This window comes from Bos taurus, chromosome 8 (genome assembly GCF_002263795.3).
Source record: "Bos taurus isolate L1 Dominette 01449 registration number 42190680 breed Hereford chromosome 8, ARS-UCD2.0, whole genome shotgun sequence".
NCBI classification, from domain to species: domain Eukaryota; kingdom Metazoa; phylum Chordata; class Mammalia; order Artiodactyla; family Bovidae; genus Bos; species Bos taurus.
In genome coordinates this window covers 23100769-23125754 of record NC_037335.1, presented here as the reverse complement: position 1 = coordinate 23125754, position 24986 = coordinate 23100769, and the positions used below count along the sequence as shown (strand labels likewise).

Genomic DNA, 24986 nt, shown 5'->3' with positions numbered 1-24986 from the left:
CGGGGACCTTGCAGATACTTCTGGCCTGGGGAGGTGGGTGACTCTGTGAACCTGCTTTCTAGGTTCTCTGAAGACCTTCCTTCAGGTCTGTGTCTTAAATAGGAGCCCATGCTTTCCATTTTCTGAAAGTTCCCTTTTGCTTTCTACTTTTGTTTTTGCTTTTCATTTTGCACTCTTCAAATGGGTTAGGACAGCATTTCACAAACGTTGTTTTCATTATTGCCCCCCCCTTCCCCTATTGACAGAGTCTTCTGAGATATTTTTTTCCTATTACCCCGACCATGAAATTTTAACAACACGATTATGCTGTGGATCCATCTTTGTACTCCATGCATATCTTTATACATAGAAAAAGAAAGTGCAAAGCTTCCTTGTTGTATTCACCCTAGGGTTAACAATGCCATAAAATGAAAGGTGTACATTAAATGTAAAAGCTGTTGAATTTTATTTAACTTGATGAATGAGTTTGAAGAATGACTTTTAATGGAGGATACTTACTTATATAAATAGTAATGTACCAAATTACATATTCATATGAAATTCATTTAAAAATGTATAATAATACCACAGTATAGATAGACTTAAAAATCTTTCAAAACTCAAAATCATTGAAAATCTTAAATTATTTTCTTATTATTTATTTTGAGGTACTTTTAACTTTCCTTCAAATCAGAAACCAATTTTTAATTCCCTGGCTACTCAATATTCATCTCTATTTTATCAACATTTCTTTCTGTTTAGCTCTTGACATGCTTTTATGCGTATTCTTGACAACTTTGATAGGGATAAGTAATAAAATACCATGATATCACTCCAATGGAAGAAAGTGAAGAGAAACTAAAGAGCCTTATGATGAGGTGAAACAGGAGACTGAAAGACTGGGATAACACTCAACATTTAAAAACCTAAGCTTATGACACCTATGGCGAATAGATGGGGAAAAAGTGGAAAATGACAAATTTTCTTTTCTTTGTCTCCAAAATCACTGTGGGCAGTGACTTCAGCTACAAAATTAAAAGACAGTTGCTCCTTGGAAGAAAAGCTATGACAGAACTAGACAGCATATTAAAAAGCATAGGCATCACTTTGATGACAAAGGTCTGTATAGTCAAAGCTATGGTATTTCCAATGATCTTGGGAGAGTTGGACCACAAAGAAAGCTGAGCGCAGTAGAATTTTACTTTCAAATTGTGTTGCCTTAGAAGACTCTTAAGGGTCCTTTGGTCAACAAGTAGATGAAACCAGTCACGAAATCAAACCTGAATATTTTTGGAAGGACTGACGCTGAAGCTGAAACTCCAATAAATAAGTGTTAGTTGCTCAGTCGTGTCTTGATCTTTGCGACCACATGGACTCTAGCCAGCCAGTTGCTCTTCTGTCCATGGAATTCTCCAGGCAAGAATACTGGAGTAGGTTGCCATTCCCTTCTCCAGGGGTCTTCCTGACCCAGGGATCAAACTTGGGTCTCCTGCATTGCAAGTACATTCTTTACCATCTGAGCTACCAGGGAAGCCCTATACTTTGGCCATCTGATGTACAGAGCCAACTCAATGGAAAAGACCCTGATGCTGGGGAAGATTGAGGGCAGGAGGAGAAGGGGGCGACAGAGGATGAGGGTTTGATGGCATTACCAACTCAATGGCAATGAATTTGAGCAAACTCCAGGAGATAGTGAAGGACAGGGAATCCTGGTGTGCTGCAGTCCATGGGGTCGCAAAGAGTAGGACAGGATTTAGTGGCTCAAAAATAACAGTAAAATTTCCTTCCATTGAACCCTGAATGGTAAGCTTCTCCAGGCAGCTGCAAGAGGGAGGTCTTTTTCTTGGGTTCCTTTGGGAAATGCCCCACTTGGGAGAGTTTGCAGTTCTGGGTTCTGCAGACAACCAGGGCATAGCATCCTCAGTGAGCCTCTTGATACTGACTTACTGTCACGGGAAAAACCTTTCTTTTTCACAGGGAGTCTTGTCATAGCCATGCCAGCGACAGTGTTCTCTGGTTGGAAGCATGGAACCTTGCATTTTCTGAGCCTTCCCTAGAGTTTTGTGCTTTATTTTCCAGGAAGGATTCCACTTACTGAGGGGTTTCAGGTGGGGAGTCAGCGAGTTGGAGTCGATTTTACAGATTTGGATCCTTTCTGGTGTGATCCAGTGACAGCTCAGAGACAGGGGAACCTGGCAGTGGTAATGGGACCTCTGGAAGGTGTCTGGGATGCCCTGGGGGTGAGTCAGAGGGTGGCCACCACCAGGGCCAAGGAGGGGAGCTGTGATTTCCTGTTTTAAGAATATTTATCCCTGCGCAGACTACATTTTAAAAAATCTTCTTCTTGGCCTATCACAGATAATAAGAAAAGAAAAGTAATTTAGAACATGGAACTAAAAGATTTCTTCTTGAACAAGTTGGCAGGAAAACTCAGGAATTAAGGGAAAATATTTTAATTGTCAAGATGCTGAAATTGACTGCCGATAACATGAAGTTAAGCAAATTGGTTAATTTCATTCCCCCTCTCTGACTTGTTACTGATTAAAAGATTGGTTGATGCAAATATTTGGACCAAGCCATGGATAGGGAACAATTGGCTAAAAGATTAAATGCCTTGAAAAAATTAAATTAAAAAAATTAAAATTTAGAAAATTATTTTGAGTATTTTTTCCCATTATCCCCTAGGAAGAACCTGAAGGCAGAGCATTCTTTCCTGTTGCCTTGTATTTCTTGGTGTTTCTTTTCTCTCAAAATACTTTTAATGTCCTTAAGATGGGCCATCATTCCTCTCTGTTTGATCCAGACTCTATGATCTTTATTTGTGAGCACAGATTACCAGTCCTTTTTGTTAAGAAGGAGGTTGAGAATAATTACACATGACAATTTCTTCTCTGTCATGTGTGCTTTGAACATGAAATATTTATGTACGACTTCAACTAGTGTATTGCAGGAGCTAAAAATGCCATGCCCTGTGTCTTAATTCAGGCTGCTCTAACAAGGTCCCAAAGCCTGGGTGGCTCATCAGTGATAGAAGTTTATTTGTCAGAATGGTGGGGGCTGAAGTGTGAGATCAGGGTACCAGCAGGGTTGAGTTCTGGTGAGAACTCTCTTTTGGGTTGCAAACTGCCAGCTTCTCTCTGTCCTCCTATGGTGGAGAGGAAAGAGGAAGCAAAGTGTCTTGTGAGTCTCATAAAGACAATAATCCCATGCTTAAGGAATCCCTCCTCATAACGTCATCTATTGGAAGTGGATGAGCAAATTAGAAGTGTTCAAACGAGATGGCAAGAGGGGAGATCGACATTTTAGGAATCAGTGAACTAAAAAGGACTGGAATGGATGCATTTGACTCAGATGACCATTATATCTACTATTGTGAGCAAGAATCCCTTAGAAGAAATGGAATAGCCATCATAGTCAACAAAAGAGTCTGAGATGCAGTACTTGGATGCAATCCCCAAAATGACAGAATGACCTCTGTTCATTTCCAAGGAAAACCATTCAATATCACAGTAATCCAAGTCTATGCCCCAACCAGTAATGCTGAAGAAGCTGAAGTTGAATGGTTCTTTGAAGACCTACAAGACCTTCTAGAACTAACACCCCCAAAAGATGTCCTTTTCATTATATAGGACTGGAATGCAAAAGTAGGAAGTCATGAAACACCTGGAATAATAGGCAAATTTGGCCTTGGAGTCCAAAATGAAGCAGGGTAAAGGCTAATAGAGTTTTGCCAAGAGAACTCACTGGTCATAGCAAACACACTCTTCTAAAAACCCAGAAGACTCTACACATGGACATCACCAAATGGTCAATACTGAAATCAGATTGATTACATTTTTTGCAACCAAAGATGGAGAAGCTCTATACAGACAGCAAAAACAAAACTGGGAGCTGACTGTAGCTCAGATCATGAACTCCTTATTGCCAAATTTAGACTTAAATTGAAGAAAGTAGGGAAAAACACTAGACCATTCATGTATGACCTAAATCAAATCCCTTATGATTATACAGTAGAAGTGAGAAATAGATTCAAGGGATTAGATCTGATAGACAGAGTGCCTGAAGAACTATGGATGGAGGTTTGTGACCTTGTACAGGAGGCAGTGATCAACAACATCCCCAAGAAAAAGAAATGCAAAAAGGCAAAATGGTTGACTGAGGAGGCCTTACAAATAGCTATTAAAAGAAGAGAAGTGAAAGGCAAAGGGGACAAGGAAAGATATACCCATCTGAATGCAGTTCCAAAGAATAGCAAGAAGAGATAAGAAAGCCTTTCTCGGTGATCAATGCAAAGAAACAGAGGAAAGCAATAGAATGGGAAAGACTAGAGATCTCTTCAAGAAAAGTAGAGATACCAAGGGAACATTTCATGCAAAGATGGGCACAATTAAGAACAGAAATGGTAAGGACCTAACAGAAGCAGAAGATAATAAGAGGTGGCAAGAATACACAGAAGAACTGTACAAAAAAGATCTTCATGACCCAGATAACCACGATGGTGTGATCACTCACCTAGAGCCAGACATCCTGGAATGTGAAGTCAAGTGGGCCTTAGGAAACATCACTATGAACAAAGCTAGTGGAGATGATGAAATTCCAGTTGAGCTATTTCAAATCCTAAAAAATGATGCTGTGAAAGTGCTACACTCAATATGCTAGCAAATTGGGAAAACTCAGCAGTAGCCACAGGACTGGAAAAGGTCAGTTTTCATTCCAATCCCAAAGAAAGGCAATGCCAAAGAATGTTCAAACTACCACACAATTGCATTCATCTCACGCGCTAGCAAAGTAATGCTCAAAATTCTCCAAGCCAGGCTTCAACAGTACATGAACCATGAACTTCCAGATGTTCAAGCTGGTTTTAGGAAAGGCAGAGGAACCAGAAATCAAATGGCCAAAATCCGCTGGATCATCAAAAAAGCGAGAGAGTTCCAGAAAAAACATCTACTTCTGCTTTATTGACTATGCTAAAGCCTTTGACTGTGTAGACCACAACAAATTGTGGAAAATTCTTCAAAAGATGGGAATAGCAGACCCCCTGATCTGCCTCCTGAGAAATCTGTATGCAGGTCGAGAAGCAATAGTTAGAACAACATGAAACAACAGACTGGTTCCAAATAGGAAAAGAAGTATGTCAAGGCTGTATATTGTCACCCTGCTTGTTTAACTTATATGCAAAGTACATCATGAGAAATACTGGACTGTATGAAACACAAGTTAGAATCAAGATTGTCAGGAGAAATATCCGTAACCTCAGATACGCAATAACCTCTGACACTCTTATGAGAGAAAGCAAAGAAGAACTAAAGAGCCTCTTTATGAAAGTGAAACAGGAGAGTGAAAAAGTTGGCTTAAACCTCAACATTCAGAAAACTAAGATCATGGCATCTGGTCCCATTACTTCATAGCAAATAGGTAGGGAAACAATGGAAAGAGTGAGAGGCTTTATTTTTCTGGGCTCCAAAATCACTGCAGATGGTGATTGCAGCCATGATATTAAAAGATGCTTGCTCCTTGGAAGAAAACCTATCACCAACCTAGATAGCATATTAAAAAGCAGAGACATTACTTGGCCAACAAAGGTCCATCTAGTCAAGGCTATGGTTTTTCCAGTTGTCACGTATGGATATGAAAGTTGGACTATAAAGAAAGCTGAGCATGGAAGAATTGATGCTTTTGAACTGTGTTGTTGGAGAAGACTCTTGAGAGTCCCTTGGACTGCAAGGAGATCCAGCCAGTCTATCCTAAAGGAAATCAGTCCTGAATATTCATTGGAGGGACTGATGTTGAAGCTGAAACTCCAATGCTTTGGCCACCTGATGTGAAGAACTGACTCATTTGAAAAGACCCTGATGCTGGGAAAGATTGAAGGTAGAGTAGAAGGGGACGACAGAGGATGAGATGGTTGCATGGCATCACCTAGTCAATGGACATGAGTTTAAGTAAGCTCCGGGAGTTGGTGCAGGATAGGGAAGCCTGGCATGCTATAGTCCATAGGGTCACAAAGAGTTGGACACAACTGAACTGAACTGAACTGAACCTCATCTAAACCTAATGATCTCTGTAATATCCCATCTTCTGTTATGGTCACATGGTGGGGGTACCTTTCATTATACGAATTTTGGGTACACACACGCATTAAGTCCGTAACATGGTAAGAAGATACCGACGTGTTGTGTTTATGGCAATGATTCATTAGAATATATTTCATTCTTGATATTTATTTGAGGATAAAAAAACACATTCCTTGATGTTGCCATCACTTTTTGTGGCACATTAGTTCTGAATTGATTACTAACTAAATGTTACAACGCTACTGTGAACATAATTACCAAGGACCTACCAGAAAAATTCCACAGATCAGTCTTTATAAAAAAATGATGTTGTCAGGAACTACAAATTCCTTAGCCCTTAAAAGGGACACTTAATCCTTCCAACATAGTTGAAACTGAGTTGTAAATATTCTCATTTCCAAGAGCCACCTGGTAAGACTTTATTTGAGTGAAATAATGTAATAAGAAAATGGCAAATCCAGGTTTCAAAACCTAATATGTCAGATTCCAAGCCCCACCTCCCTAAACACCATAAACATCTGTGCAAACTGCATGTATTGAACCATCACTTATTTTCCTGTTTTACTAACATGCATTGTGCCTTTGTTGTCTATACCTCACTGTTACAGTACTTTATATTTTCATTAGTTTATTGTCTATCTCCAAATTTCTAGATAAATTGAGCAGTTTACAAATTTACACATAATCCTGATGAGTTCATATAATTAGCAAAATAAAACTATCAACTGGTAATTATTTCTGAGAGTCTAATGTGATTGACAAAATTAATAATTCTAATAATAATTAATCATATTTAACTGACCATATAGATTTATAGAGATTGCTGAATTAGTCCTCACCATAAATTTGAGATATGTGATAGATAAGACCCCTGAGAGTTATAGGCCCTGCAAGAGATTGGATTACAAATATTTCCATGAGCCTCTGTAGAAAATGGGCTTCCCTTGTGGCTCAGTGGGTGAAGAAAGCACCTGTCCATGCGGGAGATGAGTGTTGGATCCATGGGTTGGGAAGATCCTCTGGAGAAGGGAATGGCAACCCACACCAGTATTCTTGCCTGGGAAATCCCATGGACAAGGGAAGCCTGGCAAGCTACAATCTATGGGGTACAAAAGAGTTGGACTTGACTTACAAACTAAATAAAAACAATAAAAACTCAGGAAATTCATCTTCATAAAGATTTAATAAATAAAAGAAATTACAAATTTAATGAACTGGAAATGTAAATGTATTTTCTAAATTTTAATACAGTGTAAAAAAATCTTTTATATGAGAAAATAAATATGATGAGATAAAAGAATAAATATAACTAAATAAATAAGCAAACAAATAATAAATAACATCAATGCAGTCATTGCTTAGGACTGAATCCCCCTAAATTGAATACATTTACTTCCTACTACCGACAAAGTACTGGTTGAATTAATTTAATAAATTTTGTGATTAAAGCAGAAATCAGTCTTCTGAAATGACTACAGGTGAGCATACAAGGGTGATGTGGCATCTTAGTCAGTGAGAGTCATCTCAAGGTGAGTTCAGGTCTCCATCCATCATTCTTAACCTTTCTTGCAAGCTGGTTGATGAAGACAAGGCTCTCATGATTTCCAGTCTGACGATTTCCCAGGCGCAGTCACTGTATTCCTTCTCTTTCAGGTAGACATGGATGCCCTGGAAGTACCTCTTCATGGCCAGTGTGGGGCCCATCCTTCCCAGGGCAGAGTCTTCCTCTCCCATCACCTGCCCCAGGCAGGCGTCCAGGTCATCCAGCTGCTGATGGAGTCCAGTGTGGAGCTGCTCCAGGAGGGTGGTGTCCCAGGCAGCAGAGGAGCGCTCTGTGTGGAAGAGGTTGAAGGTCTGCTGGAGCATCTCGTGGAGCACAGAGATGGCCTGGGCCTCCTGGAGCTGGCTGCCCTCCACCATCTCCTGGGGGAAAGTGAAGTCTTTTCTGTCTTGCAGACAGAAGCGAGAGGACAGTCTCCTCATTTGGCCCAGCAGCCTAAGGTTCTTCCTGCCAACCAGCATGTGGTTCTGAGACAGGTCACAGCCCAGGGATCCTCCCGGGCCATAGCTGACCAGCACCAGGGCCATCAGTAGAGAGAGCACACAGGCCATGGGGAAGATGAGGCTGCTGCTGGTCTGGCTGAGACGGCGTCTGGTGGAACCTTGAGGTAGGTTCTCTGATGCCATGCTTTCTAAGCGAGGTCATTAAATAGGGAACATGATAGTTTTCATTTTCTAATCATTTCTATACACTTTTACTTCCTTTTTTGATTTTCCTTTATGTATTTACAATATGATCAAATAAAATGTCATAAATCTAAACTATTAATTTTGTGTATTTCCCAATAACTTCCTATGTGCCCATCCAAATGGATATTTATCAATCAAATGAGAAAGGTCTTTTTCTTAACTCAGGAGTGATGTATGTTTGTAATTACACACATTATTGCTTTTTGTCTCTCATGCATAAATGTTGCTCTGTTCTTGTCCATGAACTCATCTGTAGCCCTGATCTTAGCCTCCATTTTCCCCTCTTACTTTACATAGGAAACCAGGCTCCCTCAGCCCTGTGGTTTCTGTATTTATAAGCGATTTACCAGATTACTCTGGCAAATACGGTCTTTGAAACAAAAGATGGATTATCTTTAGTGTTTGATTTAGAAAAGAGTCTGATTATAACAAGTTCATGAGCTCTTCCCACGTTTCTCCTCCTTTTGGAACATATTCCTTCAGGCCCTGTAGTTGTGTTTTAGGGAACCATCAAGTCAGGACTATTACAGACATCGCCCTTTCTTTCCACCATTTTCATCCTGGACACCTATTTTCCTCCACAGACTGGGCCAATATCCCCACCAGAATCCTGGTTCTTCTTGGGGAACATGGGTGAGGAGACTCTAATTCCAGAATAATTGTATTTCCCCAGCAGCACCTCACTCACAGGGAGAGATCACATGGAGCCACCCCCTGTCCTCTAGAGTGACAGAGTCCCTTCCGCACCTGCTGGACTCCCAAGTTCCCAGTGGTGACCCCTCTTCTCCTGACCCATGTCTCCAGGCGTCCTAAGTGTCAATAGTGCTAAGGCGCTGAGAGCTAAAGTGTGTTTGTGCAAGTAGAGGAATTATCCAACTGCAATTATTTTACCTTTAATAGATAATTTTTATTTTACCAAATATAGATTTTATCATTCTACTCTTTTAATGTTTTGAACACGTGTGATGTTCAGAGTTTCTGAGTTGGCGGAATGAGATTCAGCGGTGTTGCTGTCTCTCATCAGAAGTTCATGTCACAGAACCTAGTGAGCTTCAGTTGTTCATTCAGTCAGTTGATTCCACTGGGCTTTGTTCCTCTGTCTCTGTCTTCCCCTGAGAATGCAGGGCAGTGAGACTCACACTACTCAGTCAGGGGGAAATAGCCTTCTTTCTTTGCTTGTGGGTGATTCTTCAGTTGAAGTTGTTTTAATTTATATTGACACACTGGACAAGATTGGTCTCACTGCTCCTGCTCTAGTCCTAATTCATGATGAGGTGAGAACAATAAAAGGAAGTAAAGAAAGCCAGAGGGGCTGTATCTCTATCATTTTCAAAACTTCAGATTTGTTTTTCTTTGCAACTTTCCTAGAAAGTAAAATTCGAGATGAGAAAACAAATGTAGACAAAAAGAAAACAAATGTAAATCTGAACGTCATGAATATGAAAAAAGGGAAGTGGCTTTCCCCTGACACGATGACGTTTTCTGAGTTAGCAAACTTCAGTGCAGCACAGCTGGGGACACGCTGAGGCAGAGGGGAAGGATGAGGCCAGTGTGAACAACAGAAAGGCTGGGACACAGCTGCGTCTGCCAGAAACTCAATGAAGGAAAAGTTCTGGGTCAGTTGACTGCCCTTTGCTTTGCAGGATTAGTTACCTCATTTTTCTTTCATTTAATCCATGTAAGATCAGTTTTAGGAGAGAAGGAAGAAGTCACACCCATCAGCTCACAAGGAATCCCAGTTGCTAGAAAACTAATGCTCTCTGGCAGGATTGTGGAGACCAACCTTCCTGAGCATCTGTCTAAGTGATAAATCTCTCAACAATGAGAAGATGCTTTACGAAAACTAAAATTAAATAAAAGGGAATCAGATAATTCCAAAGATCATTATATTAATCTGGGTAATAGTAATCATAATATTAAAAAGTAGTAACTGAATTTTGTTTGCTGCTAATAGACTTGACATTTTAAGCTCTTTAAAATATTAACTCAGGGTCTCATTAACCCTATTTGGATCACAGCATTTATACAACTGGAGAGAAATATCAATCTGGAGCATTGAACTATTCCCAATGTACCAAATACAAAGGAGCTTTATAATGATTTATCTGAACAAGCCCATTAAAAAGAGTGAAGGGTTCAAATGAACATGATACTGGGAAACCAACAAAATAAATTGAAGGCGATGACAAAAGCCCTAATATCCCCTGCAAATGCTAAAGGGTCACTGTTAATAGTTTTGAAGGGCAATAAGGGAGGTGGTCTTAAGTCTAGAGAAATCTCTTTAAGGTCTCATCAAAATAGACAAAATTGCTATTAAGTAGTTAGAGGGGATGGAGAAGGCAATGGCACCCCACTCCAGTACTCTTGCCTGGAAAATCCCATGGATAGAGGAGCCTGGTAGGCTGTAGTCCATGGGGTCGATAAGAGTCAGACACGACTGAGCGACTTCCCTTTCACTTTTCACTTTCATGCATTGGAGAAGGAAATGGCAACCCACTCCAGTGTTCTTGCCTGGAGAATCCCAGGGACGGTAGAGCCTGGTGGGCTGCTGTCTCTGGGGTCGCACAGAGTCGGACATGACTGAAGTGACTTAGCAGCAGCAGCAGCAGTTAGAGGGGAATAGATTTTTCTGCTAATTGAAAAAAAAATAAAAACGAACGGGACTTTCCTACTGGTCAGGATCTGGTCCTTTCACACTGTGACCTGGATTTAGTCCTGGGTATGAAAAATGGGATCCCACAAGCCACAAGGTGGTAGGTCTAAGATTTTATGAGTGATTTCTTCAGTCAAATATGGGCTTCCCTGGTGGTTCCAATGGTAAAGAATCTGTCTGCCATGCAGGAGATCTGGGTTCGATCCCAAGGTAGGGAAGATCCACTGGTGAAGGGAATGGCAATCAACTCCAATATTCTTCCCTGGAAAATTCCATGGACAGCGAAGCTTGGAGAGCTATAGTCCATGAAGTTGCAAAGAGTTGGACATGACTAGGGACTAACACTTTCACACTTTCTTCAATGAAATATAGTATCCCTGGTATCTTTGTATTTTAGACTCTTGACTTTTCTCATGAGTTTAAGAACAAAAGAAAAACATCTAACAATTTCCATCCATTTTAGCTCTGACATTTCTCCTATAAGATTACAACTAAAATGACACTCCGCATCTGGTTCTACCTGAATGAAGTCACTACCCACTGCAGTCCCTGACCTCCAACACACGCTTGATAGGAGTTCAGGGTGGAGATCAGGAAAGAGGCACTCTGTGCTGCAGGAAAACTGACACAGCAGGCTGGCAGTTCAGGTCCCTCCATTGTGTCCAGCTCTTTGCAACCCCATTGATAGTTGCACGCCAGGCTTCCCTATCTATTCCTGTCCAACAGGCCAGCAGAGAGTTAGATAATTTTCTGAGAAAAATTTATGAACCCAATTTTTGCAACTTCTCATACTTAGAAACGCTGTAAGATCTTTCAGAGAGACATCTGTACCTCCTGACTCTCAGCCACCTTCTACCAAGTGATGGCACGTAACCCCTTCAGCATAATCATGTATGTGCTGACACCCTCTAAGTCCTTGGAGCAGTTCCTCAGAGCTGAGGAGAGTTCGTCCTCCAGTTATAGTCCTCACTAGTCCTCCAAAAAAACTGAACTCTGGCAGTCATGTTGTCAGTATTTTTCAGTTGACAAGGACCCTTTGCAGAAGACCTCCTCAGGTCAACTTGCTGGTCTCATTCATAGTGAAGACACCTGCATTTCTCACCTCCAGTCCAGATGGGTCATCCTATTGTTTACTGATAGAGTCCAGTGAAGAACCTCTTTTCTTTATTTTTCCAACCATGAATTCAGATGTGGGTACTGAGAAAGCCTCATGTATTACCAAGATGGAAGAGCATACATACTTCCTGGACAGAATTATGGAAGGTTTTGAAAGGACTCCTTAGCGTGGAGAGACTACCTTGGACTCCAGGGTCAGCCTCATGGTTTTGTATAGTTGAATTTATTTAAAGTTCTAGCCTCAATGTATTAAACATTATAAAATAATACTGTAGAACTTTAATAAAAATATTGTTTAAGAAATCATTTGTTAATAAAATGATATTTTAACAGTAATATAGGAATGGTTTTTGCTTCTTTTAGGACCCTATTCCTCAGACAGGTTTCCAAGCCTCTAAATGTACTTTAAATGTCTCTCTGATGATTCATGGGGTCGCAAAGAGTCGGACACGACTGAGGGACTGGACTGAACTGAACTGAACTGACTTTAAATGTTCCTGCTCACTGCTGTTTGTACCAACTGGAAACAAGAAAAAGACGATTGATTCATCAATGTCCTTTTTCCAAATTGCCTACATTAAATACATGAATTTCCACAAAGATCTTTGCTACTTTTAGGAATTGTGATCTTCCAGAGTGTACATTACTGATATGTGTCCTTTCAGGAAGGCTCTGTCACGCTAGTTGCTAAGTGTATTAAAATCGCTGCCTGTGTCCCTTCTATTTAAGATTGTTTAATTTTGCTTGTCTCTGAAAGAGGCAAAGGTATCATGATGGAGTTAAAGAACTTCCTTGCATTTCATTGTCCCCAGGCACGTCTTGCCCTGCTCTGTGATAACTTGCTGGGTCCTAAGGAGGTAGCAAGTCTGCAACTGTGATGGGCGTGACCCTCCTCCCTTCAGAGACTCTGAAGCCTGCTGTGGTATGAATGTCACCTGTGCTGGAGGCACAGCTAGTAGCTAGGCTTTCATGCTGTCTCTGTGCTCTCAGCATCCACTTCAGTCTTCTCATTCTCTGGAAAGGAATGTTGTAGAGAAATGCTTGCCTCATTTCTGCTCATCTGTATTGTTCCATGTCCTGAGGACTTGCTGCTATTGTCTTGCTTCTTCTGAACCACTTTGTGTATCATCTTGAGATTCCTAGCTTAATAGGAAAGTAAAAATGTAAACCTAAAGGGCCTGTGCTGTGATTTTCCATAATGTTCAACACATCATTGATTCCTTCTTCATTAAGAAACCTGCTGGTTTCTGTTGATTAATTCTACCAAGCAAGCTCTCACTAAGGTGGTCAGTGTCATCTCTTTTCCCAAGTAGGAAGAACTTTCCATCTACATATCCACGAATGCATTGAGTCTTAAGGGGTTGCAACCCTTCCATCTCTGTCTTTTCACCGCTCTCTCTTGTGTTGCTAACACACGGCCATTCCATCTCTGCTTCCGTTGGGGCATTCCCTCCCTTTGAAGGTTGAGGTCATAGGACTCAATTTGAAGTCTTTTTCCCATTTGATACTCATTTCCCACTTGATCAGTTTTTCTGTTCCATGCTTTACATTTCATGAAATTGCTTGTAAATTGCCATCTCCAACATCCAGTGGGCATTTTCACTGAAATGTTTACTAATTAATTGTAGTAGTTAACTTTTTATATCCTGTCACATCTTGCTCCACATTCTACTGGCAGAATTCCAGTTTTCTCCATTTCATTGTAGCATTCAACCTGATATTCATTTCTGCTACTAATTCAGTTCAGTTCAGTCTCTCAGTCGTGTCTGACTCTTTGCGACCCCATGAATTGCAGCATGCCAGGCCTCCCTGTCCATCACCAACTCCCCGAGTTCACTCAGACTCATGTCCATCAAGTCGGCGATGCCATCCAGCCATCTCATCCTCTGTCATCCCCTTCTCCTCCTGCCTCCAATCCCTCCCAGCATCAGAATCTTTTCCAATGAGTCAACTCTTCGCATCAGGTGGCCGAAGTACTGGAGTGTCAACTTCAGCATCATTCCTTCCAAAGAAATCCCAGGGCTGATCTCCTTCAGAATGGACTGGTTAAATCTCCTTGCAGTCCAAGGGACTCTCAAGAGTCTTCTCCAACACCACAGTTCAAAAGCATCAATTCTTTGGCGCTCAGCTTTCTTCACAGTCCAACTCTCACATCCATACATGACCACTGGAAAAACCATAGCCTTCACTAGATGGACCTTAGTGAACATTTTATTATGAATTAACTGATTATTGATTTGAGGTTAATTTCTTTTTAAAAAATCAAAGCTACAAAAATGACTGAATTAGTTACATTTACATCTAGGTCTTGAGAGCAACACACAACCTGGCTAAAGGAAGTGTATTTTTTATTCAAATCTGAAAATCAAAAAAGGGGGTCAAGGACTTGTAAAATGAATTGTTTAATCAAGTTATGCATTCAGCTTGGCGTTTCATTTTAAAGAAAAAGAAATAAAGAATGTTTTTATAGTAAGAATTTAATGAAAAATAAAAATTATAAACTAAGTATAAAATTCATGCCAATCCCAAAGAAAGGCAGTGCCAAAGAATGCTCAAACTACTGCATAATTGCATTCATCTCGCATACTCGCAAAGTAATGCTCAAAATTTTCCAAGCCAGGATTCAACAGTATGTGAACCGTGAACTTTCAAATGTTCAAGTTGGTTTTAGAAAATGCAGAGGAACCAGAGGTCAAATTGCCAACATCCGTTGGATCATTGAAAAGTTCCAGAAAAACATCTACTTCTGCTTTATTGACTATGCCAAAGCCTTTGACTGTATAGATCACAACAAATTGTGGAAAATTCTTCAAGAGATGGGAATAGCAGACCACCTGATCTGCCTCCTGAGAAATCTGTATGCAAGTCAAGAAGCAACAGTTAGAACTGAACATAGAACAACAGATTGGTTCCAAATAGGAAAAGGAGTCTGTCAAGGCTGTATATTGTCACCCTGCTTGTTTAACTTATATGCAGAGTACATCATGAGAAATACTGGACTAGATGAAGCACAAGCTGGAATCAAGATTGTCGGGAGAAATATCAATAACCTCAGATATGCAGATGACACCACCCTTGTAGCAGAAAGTGAAGAAGAACCAAACAGCCTCTTGATGAAAGTGAAAGAGGTGAATAAAAAAATTGGCTTAAAACTCAACATTCAGAAAACCAAGATCGTGGCATCTAGTCCTATCATTCATGGCAAATAGATAGGGAAACAATGGAAAGAGTCAGAGGCTTTATTTTGGGGCTCCAAAATCACTGCAGATGGTGATTGCAGCCATGAAATTAAAAGACGCTTGCTCCTTGGAAGAAAAGCTATGACCAACCTAGACAGCATATTAAAAAGCAGAGACATTACTTTGCCAACAAAGATCGATCTAGTCAAGCCTATGGTTTTTCCAGTAGTCATGTATGGATGTGAGAGTTGGAGTATAAAGAAAACTGAACGTGGAAGAACTAGTGCTTTTGAACTATGGTATTGGAGAAGATTCTCGAGAGTCCCTTGGACAGCAAGGAGATCCAGCCACTCCATCCTAAAGGAAATCAATCCTGAATATTCATTGGAAGGACTGATACTGAAGCTGAAACTCCAATACTTTGGCCACCTGATGTGAAGAACTGACTCCTTGGAAAAGATCCTGATGCTGGGAAAGATTGAAATTAGGGGAAGAAGGGGACTACAGAGGATGAGATGGTTGGATGGCAAACCAACTCAATGCCCATGAATTTGAGTGGACTCCAGGAGTTGGTGATGGACAGGGAGGCCTGGCGTGCTGTAGTCCATGGGGTCGCAAAGAGTTGGACACAACTGAGTGACTGAACTGAGTTGAACTGAGTATTATGCCACTGTTTTCTGTAGACCATCAGAAAATCGGAACTATGGTCCTATCAATCGTGGAAGAATGCAAACCTTATATATTACATCTTAAAAAGGAAATGCAGAGAGTTGTGGCAGGATTTATCTTGGTGCAATTTAAACTGTCAGAATAGACTATGGCATCACACCTCTGAGTCTTCTTTTAGACTAAAGAAGATAATTAGATTGAGCTTTGGGTTTTTATTTCAAGCTCAGTTGACTCATGTAGATGAATATCTCCTTTTTGATTGAGACTTCCATGAGTATATTTCATTTCCAGTGTAATAACACAGAAGAAACATCGAAGCTGTGACATTCTCTGATGCCCAGAACAGAAGGGAAAATCTTTTCAGTGGAAACAAAAGAGAAAAGTGTGGAAAATGACAGTTTTGACCTATTAAAGATCTTATTTGCAGGAAGTTGCTGGAAACAGCTGGATAAAGCCTGGCACAACCTGACATCTGCAGCATCACCAAGCTCACCAGATGCCAACCCCTTCCCTGATGACACAGAGGGTGAAGTTATCCAGCCCTGGAGAATGGTGATCATCACCATTGCCATCCTCCTAGAGACGAGGAATCACCAAACTCAGAGCTTTAGTGAAACTGAGTCCCAGTGCTACAGCTTAACAAGGAGCTCCAAGCTGCCTTCCCTACACCTCTGTGGCTGGGATGGGCACCGCAGATCTCCCTGTAACAGACCAACTGGCCCTGCTCGCCTAGCGGAAACCGACTCCAGGTCAAGAGCCTTGAACTTGAGCATGGGTACCACCAAGGACAACCAGAGAGTCCCGGTTGACAGGAGCCTCATGCCAGGGCAAGGCGTCGCTGGGGCCCCAGGAGCTCGTGGGGCCCCAGGAGCAGTGAGGAAACTTTCTTTTCGGACTAGACTGCCCAGGGGTGTTTTGTAGTGGCTTTGCTCAGAGCCTTTGATTTCTGCACCTGCAGCTACATCCATCCTCCCCTTCCTGGGATGAGATTTTAGCCAGAGCAGTTTACACTGGTGCCTGTTTATGCAGTGATTAGCGGCTGGAAATCAGAGCATATTGTGGTGTGTTTTCAGATTCAGGGTTGTTTCTGGGGAAAGGAGTGATTCAGGGAAAGTTGAAAGGCATCTACAGTCTGGAAGGGCATCTACCTGATATTGGAACCCTCCAGTGGGAAGACTTGAGGACAAGACTGAGACTTCAAGGAGCCCCTCAAAAGGGAAAGTGATGTCATTTAATTTAAATGGTTAATTTCTCCTCTAATGATCAAGTAGTTGAAAAATGTTTTTAAATGTATAGGTAAGTCTTAAACTCACACCAAGTTTATTTTCCTTAAGCCAAAACAAGACTTTAAGGTTCTGGCTTCAGTGGAAGCAAAATCATCTGCAATGTGTTCAAAATTACTTCTTTGTTCATCTTAGTTCAATTGAGCAAAAGCTGTAGTTGACAAACTTATGACGCATTAACTACCTTAAATAATTTCAGTTTTCAAAATCTTTCTTCTCATTTCTTTTAATCTAGGATTGTATGTTAAGCTTTCAAATTTATACATAGTTTTCCACTGAAGAGTTTTACTAACTTTTTAAAAATGTCATTTCATACAGATAAGTTGCTTTAAAATTCATAATCAAGATGTTTTTTATTTCAACATAATGTAAGTTTACACTTAATATACTATTTGCTACTTAATAAGCATCTTTTATGCCAAATGCACTGATTGCATGTTGATTTGATGCCCAGTAAATATCTCGCTGTGCTTGGTACAGCTATGAGATTATTTCATTTGCTAGTAAAATGTAAAAATGTGTAGATATGCTTTGTACAATATAAAAAAAGATTTCTGCTGCTAAGTCGCTTCAGTCATGTCTGACTCTGTGTGACCCCATAGACAGCAGCCCACCTGGCTTCTCCATTCCTGGGATTCTCCAGGCAAGAACACTGGAGTGGATTGCCATTTCCTTCTCCAGTGCATGCATGCTAAGTCACTTCAGTTGTGTCCAACTCTGTGCGACCCCATGGACAGCAGCCCACCAGGCTTCTCTATCCACAGGATTCTCTAGGCAAGAATACTGGAGTAGGTTGCCATTTCTATCTCCGTAGAAAAGATTAACCTATTCTAATTTGCAGAGGTAGAATTTTTGCATTAAAAATTAGAGCTGAGCAAGGCACAGATATGGCATAACCATTCTTAGGGTAGACATGAAATAATGGTGAAACCTTTGTATACACCTGTCACAGAACAACTCTCAGAGTTACGTTTAATGTGTCCCTGCTGCTTTATATAATCTACTATTTATGATAACTTTGTAAGTTGTTATATTAACATTATATAAAGCACATAAAATGAGATGGTATATTGAATGGAGTACAGTATTCTCATTATCTCTATTTTATTTTCAATTGGACACTGATTGCTTTACAATGTTTTCTTGATTTCTGTTGTACAACAATGTAAATCAACTATAAATACACATATATCCACTCCCATATTCCTATTTTAAAGCTGAGAAAACTGTAGTATAGGATAGAAAAAACAACTGGACTAAATAGTGCCAAAAGTTGAGGGAAGACTAAAGAGATGCCCAGATAACAAATATACTGGTCACATAAGAAGACAAGAGTAAGCCACACACACACACACACACAATGCAGCAAGATTGTCATTTTCAAACAGTTTAATTGGTAAAACTCTTTTAAGCTTATCATCATTATTATTATCATTATTACACTTACACTTTTATTGACAACCCTGAGGACCAGTAGTATGCTACCATTGTGCAGGATGCTGGGTGGGAATAAGAAATGGAGACGTGTCCTGCTCTGGGGAGTCAATTCCTCACCGTTCAAGGGACTCTCGGTTAGATGGTCCTGATGGAGGATGTGTGTGGGGGAGGGGTGTTTAAAACTAAAAAGCAAGGCCTTGATCTTTTTTTTTTTTCTTTTAGTTCTACCAGTTTATTGTTACCAACCCATCTCCCTCCACCCTCATGCACGCGTGCTCAGTCATGTAACCCCATGGACTGCTGTCCGCCAAGCTGCTCTGTCCATGGACTTTTCCAGGCAAGAATACTGAGTGTGTTGCCATTTCCTTCTCCAGGAAGGCCTTGATCTTGAAAAGTACAGACTGTAGGAAATTCTTAAAACAATAATAGTTGAAATATGGTAAATGAAATGTATAAATTGCTGGAATCTTTGTTGATCAATTTTTGTAAATGAACCCTGGCTTGTTACTGCAGGAACTTGGATATACCTCAGTAATGATATTTTCTGTGCATCACATTGACGTATTGATTATTAAACTCCTTCTTAGAAAATCATACTGTTTGAAGATAGAGAATATACCTATTTCCAGTAATTAACCTCCTGTTCAAATCTCAGCCAAACATAGGTCCATGGTGCTGAATAAAAGATATGGTGGGTGTGCATGAGATGCTTCAACATATTTCAAATGGCCAAGTATTGAAGTTGGCTTAGTTTCTGTTTCAAGATGGTGGAGTAGAAGGACATGCACTCATCTCTTGCAAGAGCACCAAAATCGCAATGAGCTGTTGAAAACTGTCCACAGGAGGACTCTGGAGCCCACCCAAAAAAGATACCCCATGTCCAAAGACAAAAAAGAAATTACAACGAGATAGTAGAAGGGGCTCAAGCACAATAAAAATAAATGTCATATCTGCCAGGTGGGAAACCAACGAACTGGAAAACAGTACTACCAAAAAAGTTCTCTCACTGTTGTGAAGGTTCTAAGACTGACTTCAGTCTTCCGGGTCTGCAGATCCAGCAGAGGGACTGGGTATCCCCAGGGAATCCGACTCTGAAGGCCAGGGAGATTTGATTACAAGTCTTCCACAGGACTATGGAAAAGAGACTCCATTCTCAAAGGGGACAAACAAAATCTTGCGAGCACCAAGACGCAAGGGAACTGAGCAGCAGTGACCCCACAGGAGACTGAACCAGACCTACCTGCTAAAGGTGGAGTCTCCTGTGGAGGTGGGTCAGCAGGGGCTTGCCGTGGGGGCAAGGGCACTAGCTGCAGCAATCCTGGAAGGTGCCCCGTGGCGTGAGTCCCCTGGGGGTTTCAGAAAATCACACTTCATTCATTAATAATGTTTCTCCCATCTTTAGTATGAGAAGGGTAACAATTGGTTTCGGAACTCTTTGTTGGGTTTTGGTCTTTCAGTAGCAATGCAGAGGCTCCTGGAGGTGATCTTGCCAGCAAGTATGGACAAGGGACTTTACTGAAAAGAGAACTAGGATCCAAGCTGGGACGGCGTAGGACTGGAGGGCAGAAGTCCATTTCACAGCGCCTGCTCTTTCCTTCCTGCCTCTGCATGTGTTTGACTTTCTGCATTGATATGAGATCTCTATACTTTCCCCATTATTCGTCTTTGTATTACATCAAAGCATTTTCTACTCATGCTTTTAGAAATATGAAACCCAGAAATTGGAATTCTCTTCAGCATACAGCAAAGGAAAGTTCTCACACAGAAAACACTGTGAAACCAGCACCGAAGTTGAAAGAAAATACCTTTGTCAGGGGCAAGCACCTTTCCAGTGCTGCCCTCCAGTCGCTGTCTCAGGGCGGCTGTCCTGTCTCCTCCCTGAGGGCAGTCACTCTGTGATTCTAACAGTCCTGATGATTTCTGCCAGGAGCACTTGATGCCTCTTGTGTGATATAAACTCATGAATCCAAACAGTAATCCTGTGAAAACTACTCTTACTGTCCCCATATTAAAGATGAAGAAACTGATCTATAGTGTTTGTGATATTTTTTAGGATGTCACTGCTGGTAAATAGCAGAGTTGGGATTCAGAGGTTTTGGAATTTCTAGAACTCTCCTTTCACTTGGGCTCTTTTCCTGTGGCTTCCACTCTGACTACACCATGCAGCTAGAAGAAACCAGCACAGAACAGAGCTCCTGTGTTGGAGGCAGTGAAGGTATTGTGGAAGGGAGTGAATTGCTCAGTAAGGCAGTACTGAGGAGAAGGTGGGAGGCAGAGTAATAGGAGTCAGGAGCAGCCAGTCAACACCGTATGTCATCAGCTTTCCTGCAGGAGGTGACTGCTTCCCTCAGATATGTATATCAACCATTCTATCAACTAATTTATACCCACAGATACCAATCTGTGGGTATAAATTAGTTATGCCTATGACATTAAGATAGCATATTCAAAAGCAGAGACATTACTTTGCCAACAAAGATTCGTCTAGTCAAGGCTATGGTTTTTCCTGTGGTCATGTATGGATGTGAGAGTTGGACTGTGAAGAAAGCTGAGCGCCAAAGAATTGATGCTTTTGAACTGTGGTGTTGGAGAAGACTCTTGAGAGTCTCTTGGACTGCAAGGAGATCCAACCAGTCCATTCTGAAGGAGATCAGCCCTGGGATTTCTTTGGAAGGAATGATTCTAAAGCTGAAACTCCAGTACTTTGGCCACCTGATGTGAAGAGTTGACTCATTGGAAAAGACTCTGATGCTGGGAGGGATTGGGGGCAGGAGGAGAAGGGGATGACAGAGGATGAGATGGCTGGATGGCATCACTGACTCTATGGACGTGGGTCTGAGTGAACTCGGGGAGTTGGTGATGGACAGGGAGGCCTGGCTTGCTGCGATTCATGGGGTCGCAAAGAGTCGGACATGACTGAGACTGATCTGATCTGATGACACCAAGGAAATGGCAATGCACTCCAGTGTTCTTGCCTGGAGAATCCCAGGGATGGGGGAGCCTGGTGGGCTGCCGTCTGTGGGGTCACACAGAGTCGGACACGACTGAAGCGACTTAGCAGCAGCAGCAGCAGCAGCATGACATCAAAATTAACCATTTTCTACAATTTCATAATCTCCTTTCTACCTGTTTTCTTTTTGGCACACTCAACAGCTTGTAGGAACTTAGTTCCCTAACGGAGGCTCCATGGAGGGAAAACTCAGAGTCCTAAAAACTGTACCACCAGAGAACTTGAAGAAGTCCACCTTTTGACGGACATTTGTTGGAAAGTGATAGAACTGTTCCACAGTATAAAGGGAACAAATACTGTTTTGTGATAGGTATATATAGACAAAATAAGGATTTAAGTTTTTAAAATTAAAAAAAACTCAAGAAGTTTACCTTGGTAAGTATTTAATAAATAAAACAAATAATTTTAATGAAATAGAAAGGGGAATATATTTTCTAAATCTTAATACAATGTAAGCATATACATATTTTATATGAAAATATAACATTGAGATAGAGTAATACATTAAATCAATAAAATATAAATAAATAACATCAAACAGTCTTTGCTTATGGACTGATACCCCTTTTACATCTACTTGCTTACTAATACAGCATTACTATATATTGGCTGAACTAATTCAATAAATCTGGTGGCTAAAGAAGAAACCAGAGTCTTCTGAAATGACAACACCAGAGTGTACAAGGGTGATGTGGAATATTAGTCAATGAGAGTCATGTCAAGGTGAGTTCAGGTCTCCATTCCTCATTTTTAACCTTTCTTGCAAGCTGGTTGATGAAGACAAGGATCTCATGATTTCCACTCTGACGATTTCCCAGGCGCAGTCGCTGTATTCCTTCTCTTTCAGGTAGACATGGATTCCTTGGAAGTACCTCTTCAGGGCCAGTGTGGGGCCCATCCTTCCCAGGGCAGAGTCTTCCTCTCCTGTCACCGGGCCCAGGCAGGCGTCCAGGTCGTCCAGCTGCTGATGGAGTCCAGTGCGGAGCTGCTCCAGGAGGGTGGTGTCCCAGGCAGCAGAGGAGCGCTCTGTGTGGAAGAGGTTGAAGGTCTGCTGGAGCATCTCGTGGAGCACAGAGAAGGCCTGGGCCTCCTGGAGCTGGCCGCCCTCCACCATCTCCTGAGGGAAAGCGAAGTCTTTTCTGTCCTGCAGACAAAAGCGAGGGGAGAGCCGCCTCATTTGGCCCAGGAGCCTAAGGTTCTTCCTGCCAACCAGCACGTGGTTCTGAGACAGGTCACAGCCCAGGGATCCTCCCGGGCCATAGCTGACCAGCACCAGGGCCATCAGTAGAGAGAGCACACAGGCCATGGGGAAGATGAGGCTGCTGCTGGGCTGGCTGGGAAGACGTCTGGTGGAACCTTGAGGTAGGTTCTCTGATGCCATGCTTTCTAAGCAAGGCCATTAAATAGGGAACACAGTCATTTTCATTTTCTAATCATTTCTATACACTTTTACTTCCCATTTTGGTTTTCTGTTAAGTATTCTGAATATGGTCAAAGAAATTGTCATCAATTTAAACTATTAATTTTACCTTTTCCCAGTAACTTCAGATGTGCTATCCAAATGGATATTTATCATCAAATGAGAAGGTCTTCGTCTTATGTTAGAATTGAAGTACATTTGTAATTACACATATTATTGCTCCCTGTCTCTCATGCATAAATGTGCTTCTCCTCTTTTCCAGGAACACATTTGTAGCCCTCATCTTAGGCTCCATTTTCCCCTCTCACTTTACCTAGGAAGCCGGGCTCCCTCAGCCCTATGGTTTCTGTATTTATTTAGGGATTTACCAGATCACTGTGGCACTTGATCTCTTTGAAACAAAGGATAGATTTTTCTTAGTGTTTGATTTAGAGAAAAGGCTGATTATTTTCAGTCCATGAGCTTACCCCACATTTTTCTTCCTTCTAGAACACTTTCCTACAGGTCCATGTGGTTGTGTTTCAGGGAACCACAAGGTCAGGGCCATTACAGACATCACCCTTTCTTTCCACCATTTTCTTACTGGAGACCTGTCGTCCTCCACAGACTGGGCCAATACCCCCACCAGAATCCTGGTTCCTCTCAGGGAACATGGGTGAGTGTTGGGGGCCAGCGTGAGGCACTCTGCCCGTGGCAAAGGTCATGAGGAAGGAGGCTTGACATACTCAAAGGCGGGATTGAGCCTCAGGATTCCCCCTGGAAATCCTCGAGCATCTACCCCCATAACCAGAGCCTGCCTACTTTACTACTTTGTGCTCTCACCTACACCTCTGACTTTACGGGGGTTGTCCCCCACCACCTCTTTTGGAGAAGGAGTTAACTTAGAGCTCCAGTTAATAAAAACTCCTGGGCGTGACAAGAGTGTTTTAACCTACAAACTCCTCTGAAGGTTCTCTAGCCTGCCTGACAGGCTTGTCCGGCCACATGTGATTGCTCACAGCCTCCCAACCGTGAGAGGCACGAGATGCTTTAAACCTTCTAAAAAACAGGTTCTTTAGAGAAGTTAGAAAACTATTAGTATAAGTATAGTGGGCTGATTAGAAATTGTATTGGTGAAAGGTTTTTCATTTATTGAGCCAATGTTTGTTGCTAAGTCTCCACATCCCCTGCCCTTACACACATTAATGAATATATAGAAGAAATAAGTATTAACCTTTGATATTAATCACGTTAGACCTTAGGCTAAGTAAATTCTTTCCTTAACTAAAACCCACTACACCCTCACCCTATAGGAATGTTACTTTATTTGGGTGGCATCTGTTTTAAGAATAATCACCCCTGGAGAAATAAGTGTCCTGGTTAACTGACCGCTGTCACAAGGAGAGGGTAATAAATTGTCAGCAGGCCCCCTGGCCAGAAGATGATGTAACACCCCTAAGACCTCTGTATACATTTGTATGAAGCACCTGACTTTGATAAAAGTCAGGACTGCTGACCCTGCGTGACTTTTGCATAACATCTCAGTGTATAAAAGTAGACCATGGAAAATAAAGAATTGGGATCAGTTCCTCGAAAGACTGGTCTCCCCATGTCGCTCTCTCTGTCACTCTGGCTGAGTCTCCATCTGGAGCGCGGAACCCGCCATGCTTACTAATTTTGCCTGGGCTTCTAAGATCCGACCGGGGAGGCCTCAGTGTCTCCTCTCCTTCGGGAGAACAGAAGGACGCCTGCGGCCTACGTAAGTGGTGCAAACTTCTTATCTTGAAGTTTTATTGGTCTCCTGCGTAGACCAAGCTACTCAGCCTCTTTTCTCCACTGAATTTTCCTACTGAGCTATCCTTATTCTATTACTCTTTATATCTCTAATTAATATCTAATTGAAACTATTGTATCCTGATCCTCGCCGACGCCATCCC

General features: G+C 41.6%; 2 protein-coding genes across 2 annotated transcripts; both read right to left on the bottom strand.

Annotated features, from left to right (window-relative positions):
* Window positions 1-7510: 7510 nt before the first annotated feature.
* Window positions 7511-8258, bottom strand: LOC100299481 (interferon omega-1). The gene has a single exon (XM_002689532.6). The coding sequence runs from the start codon at window positions 8238-8240 to the stop codon at window positions 7578-7580; it is 663 nt and encodes a 220-aa protein (XP_002689578.4). The 5' UTR covers window positions 8241-8258; the 3' UTR covers window positions 7511-7577.
* A 14110-nt stretch (window positions 8259-22368) lies between these two features.
* Window positions 22369-23063, bottom strand: LOC104968438 (interferon omega-1). Its single transcript, XM_003586368.5, has one exon. The coding sequence runs from the start codon at window positions 23029-23031 to the stop codon at window positions 22369-22371; it is 663 nt and encodes a 220-aa protein (XP_003586416.4). The 5' UTR covers window positions 23032-23063.
* Window positions 23064-24986: the final 1923 nt, after the last annotated feature.

Coding starts and splice junctions, on each gene's coding strand:
- LOC100299481 (XM_002689532.6), bottom strand. CDS start 8,240: ATGGCATCAGAGAACCTACCTCAAGGTTCCACCAGACGCCGTCTCAGC.
- LOC104968438 (XM_003586368.5), bottom strand. CDS start 23,031: ATGGCATCAGAGAACCTACCTCAAGGTTCCACCAGACGTCTTCCCAGC.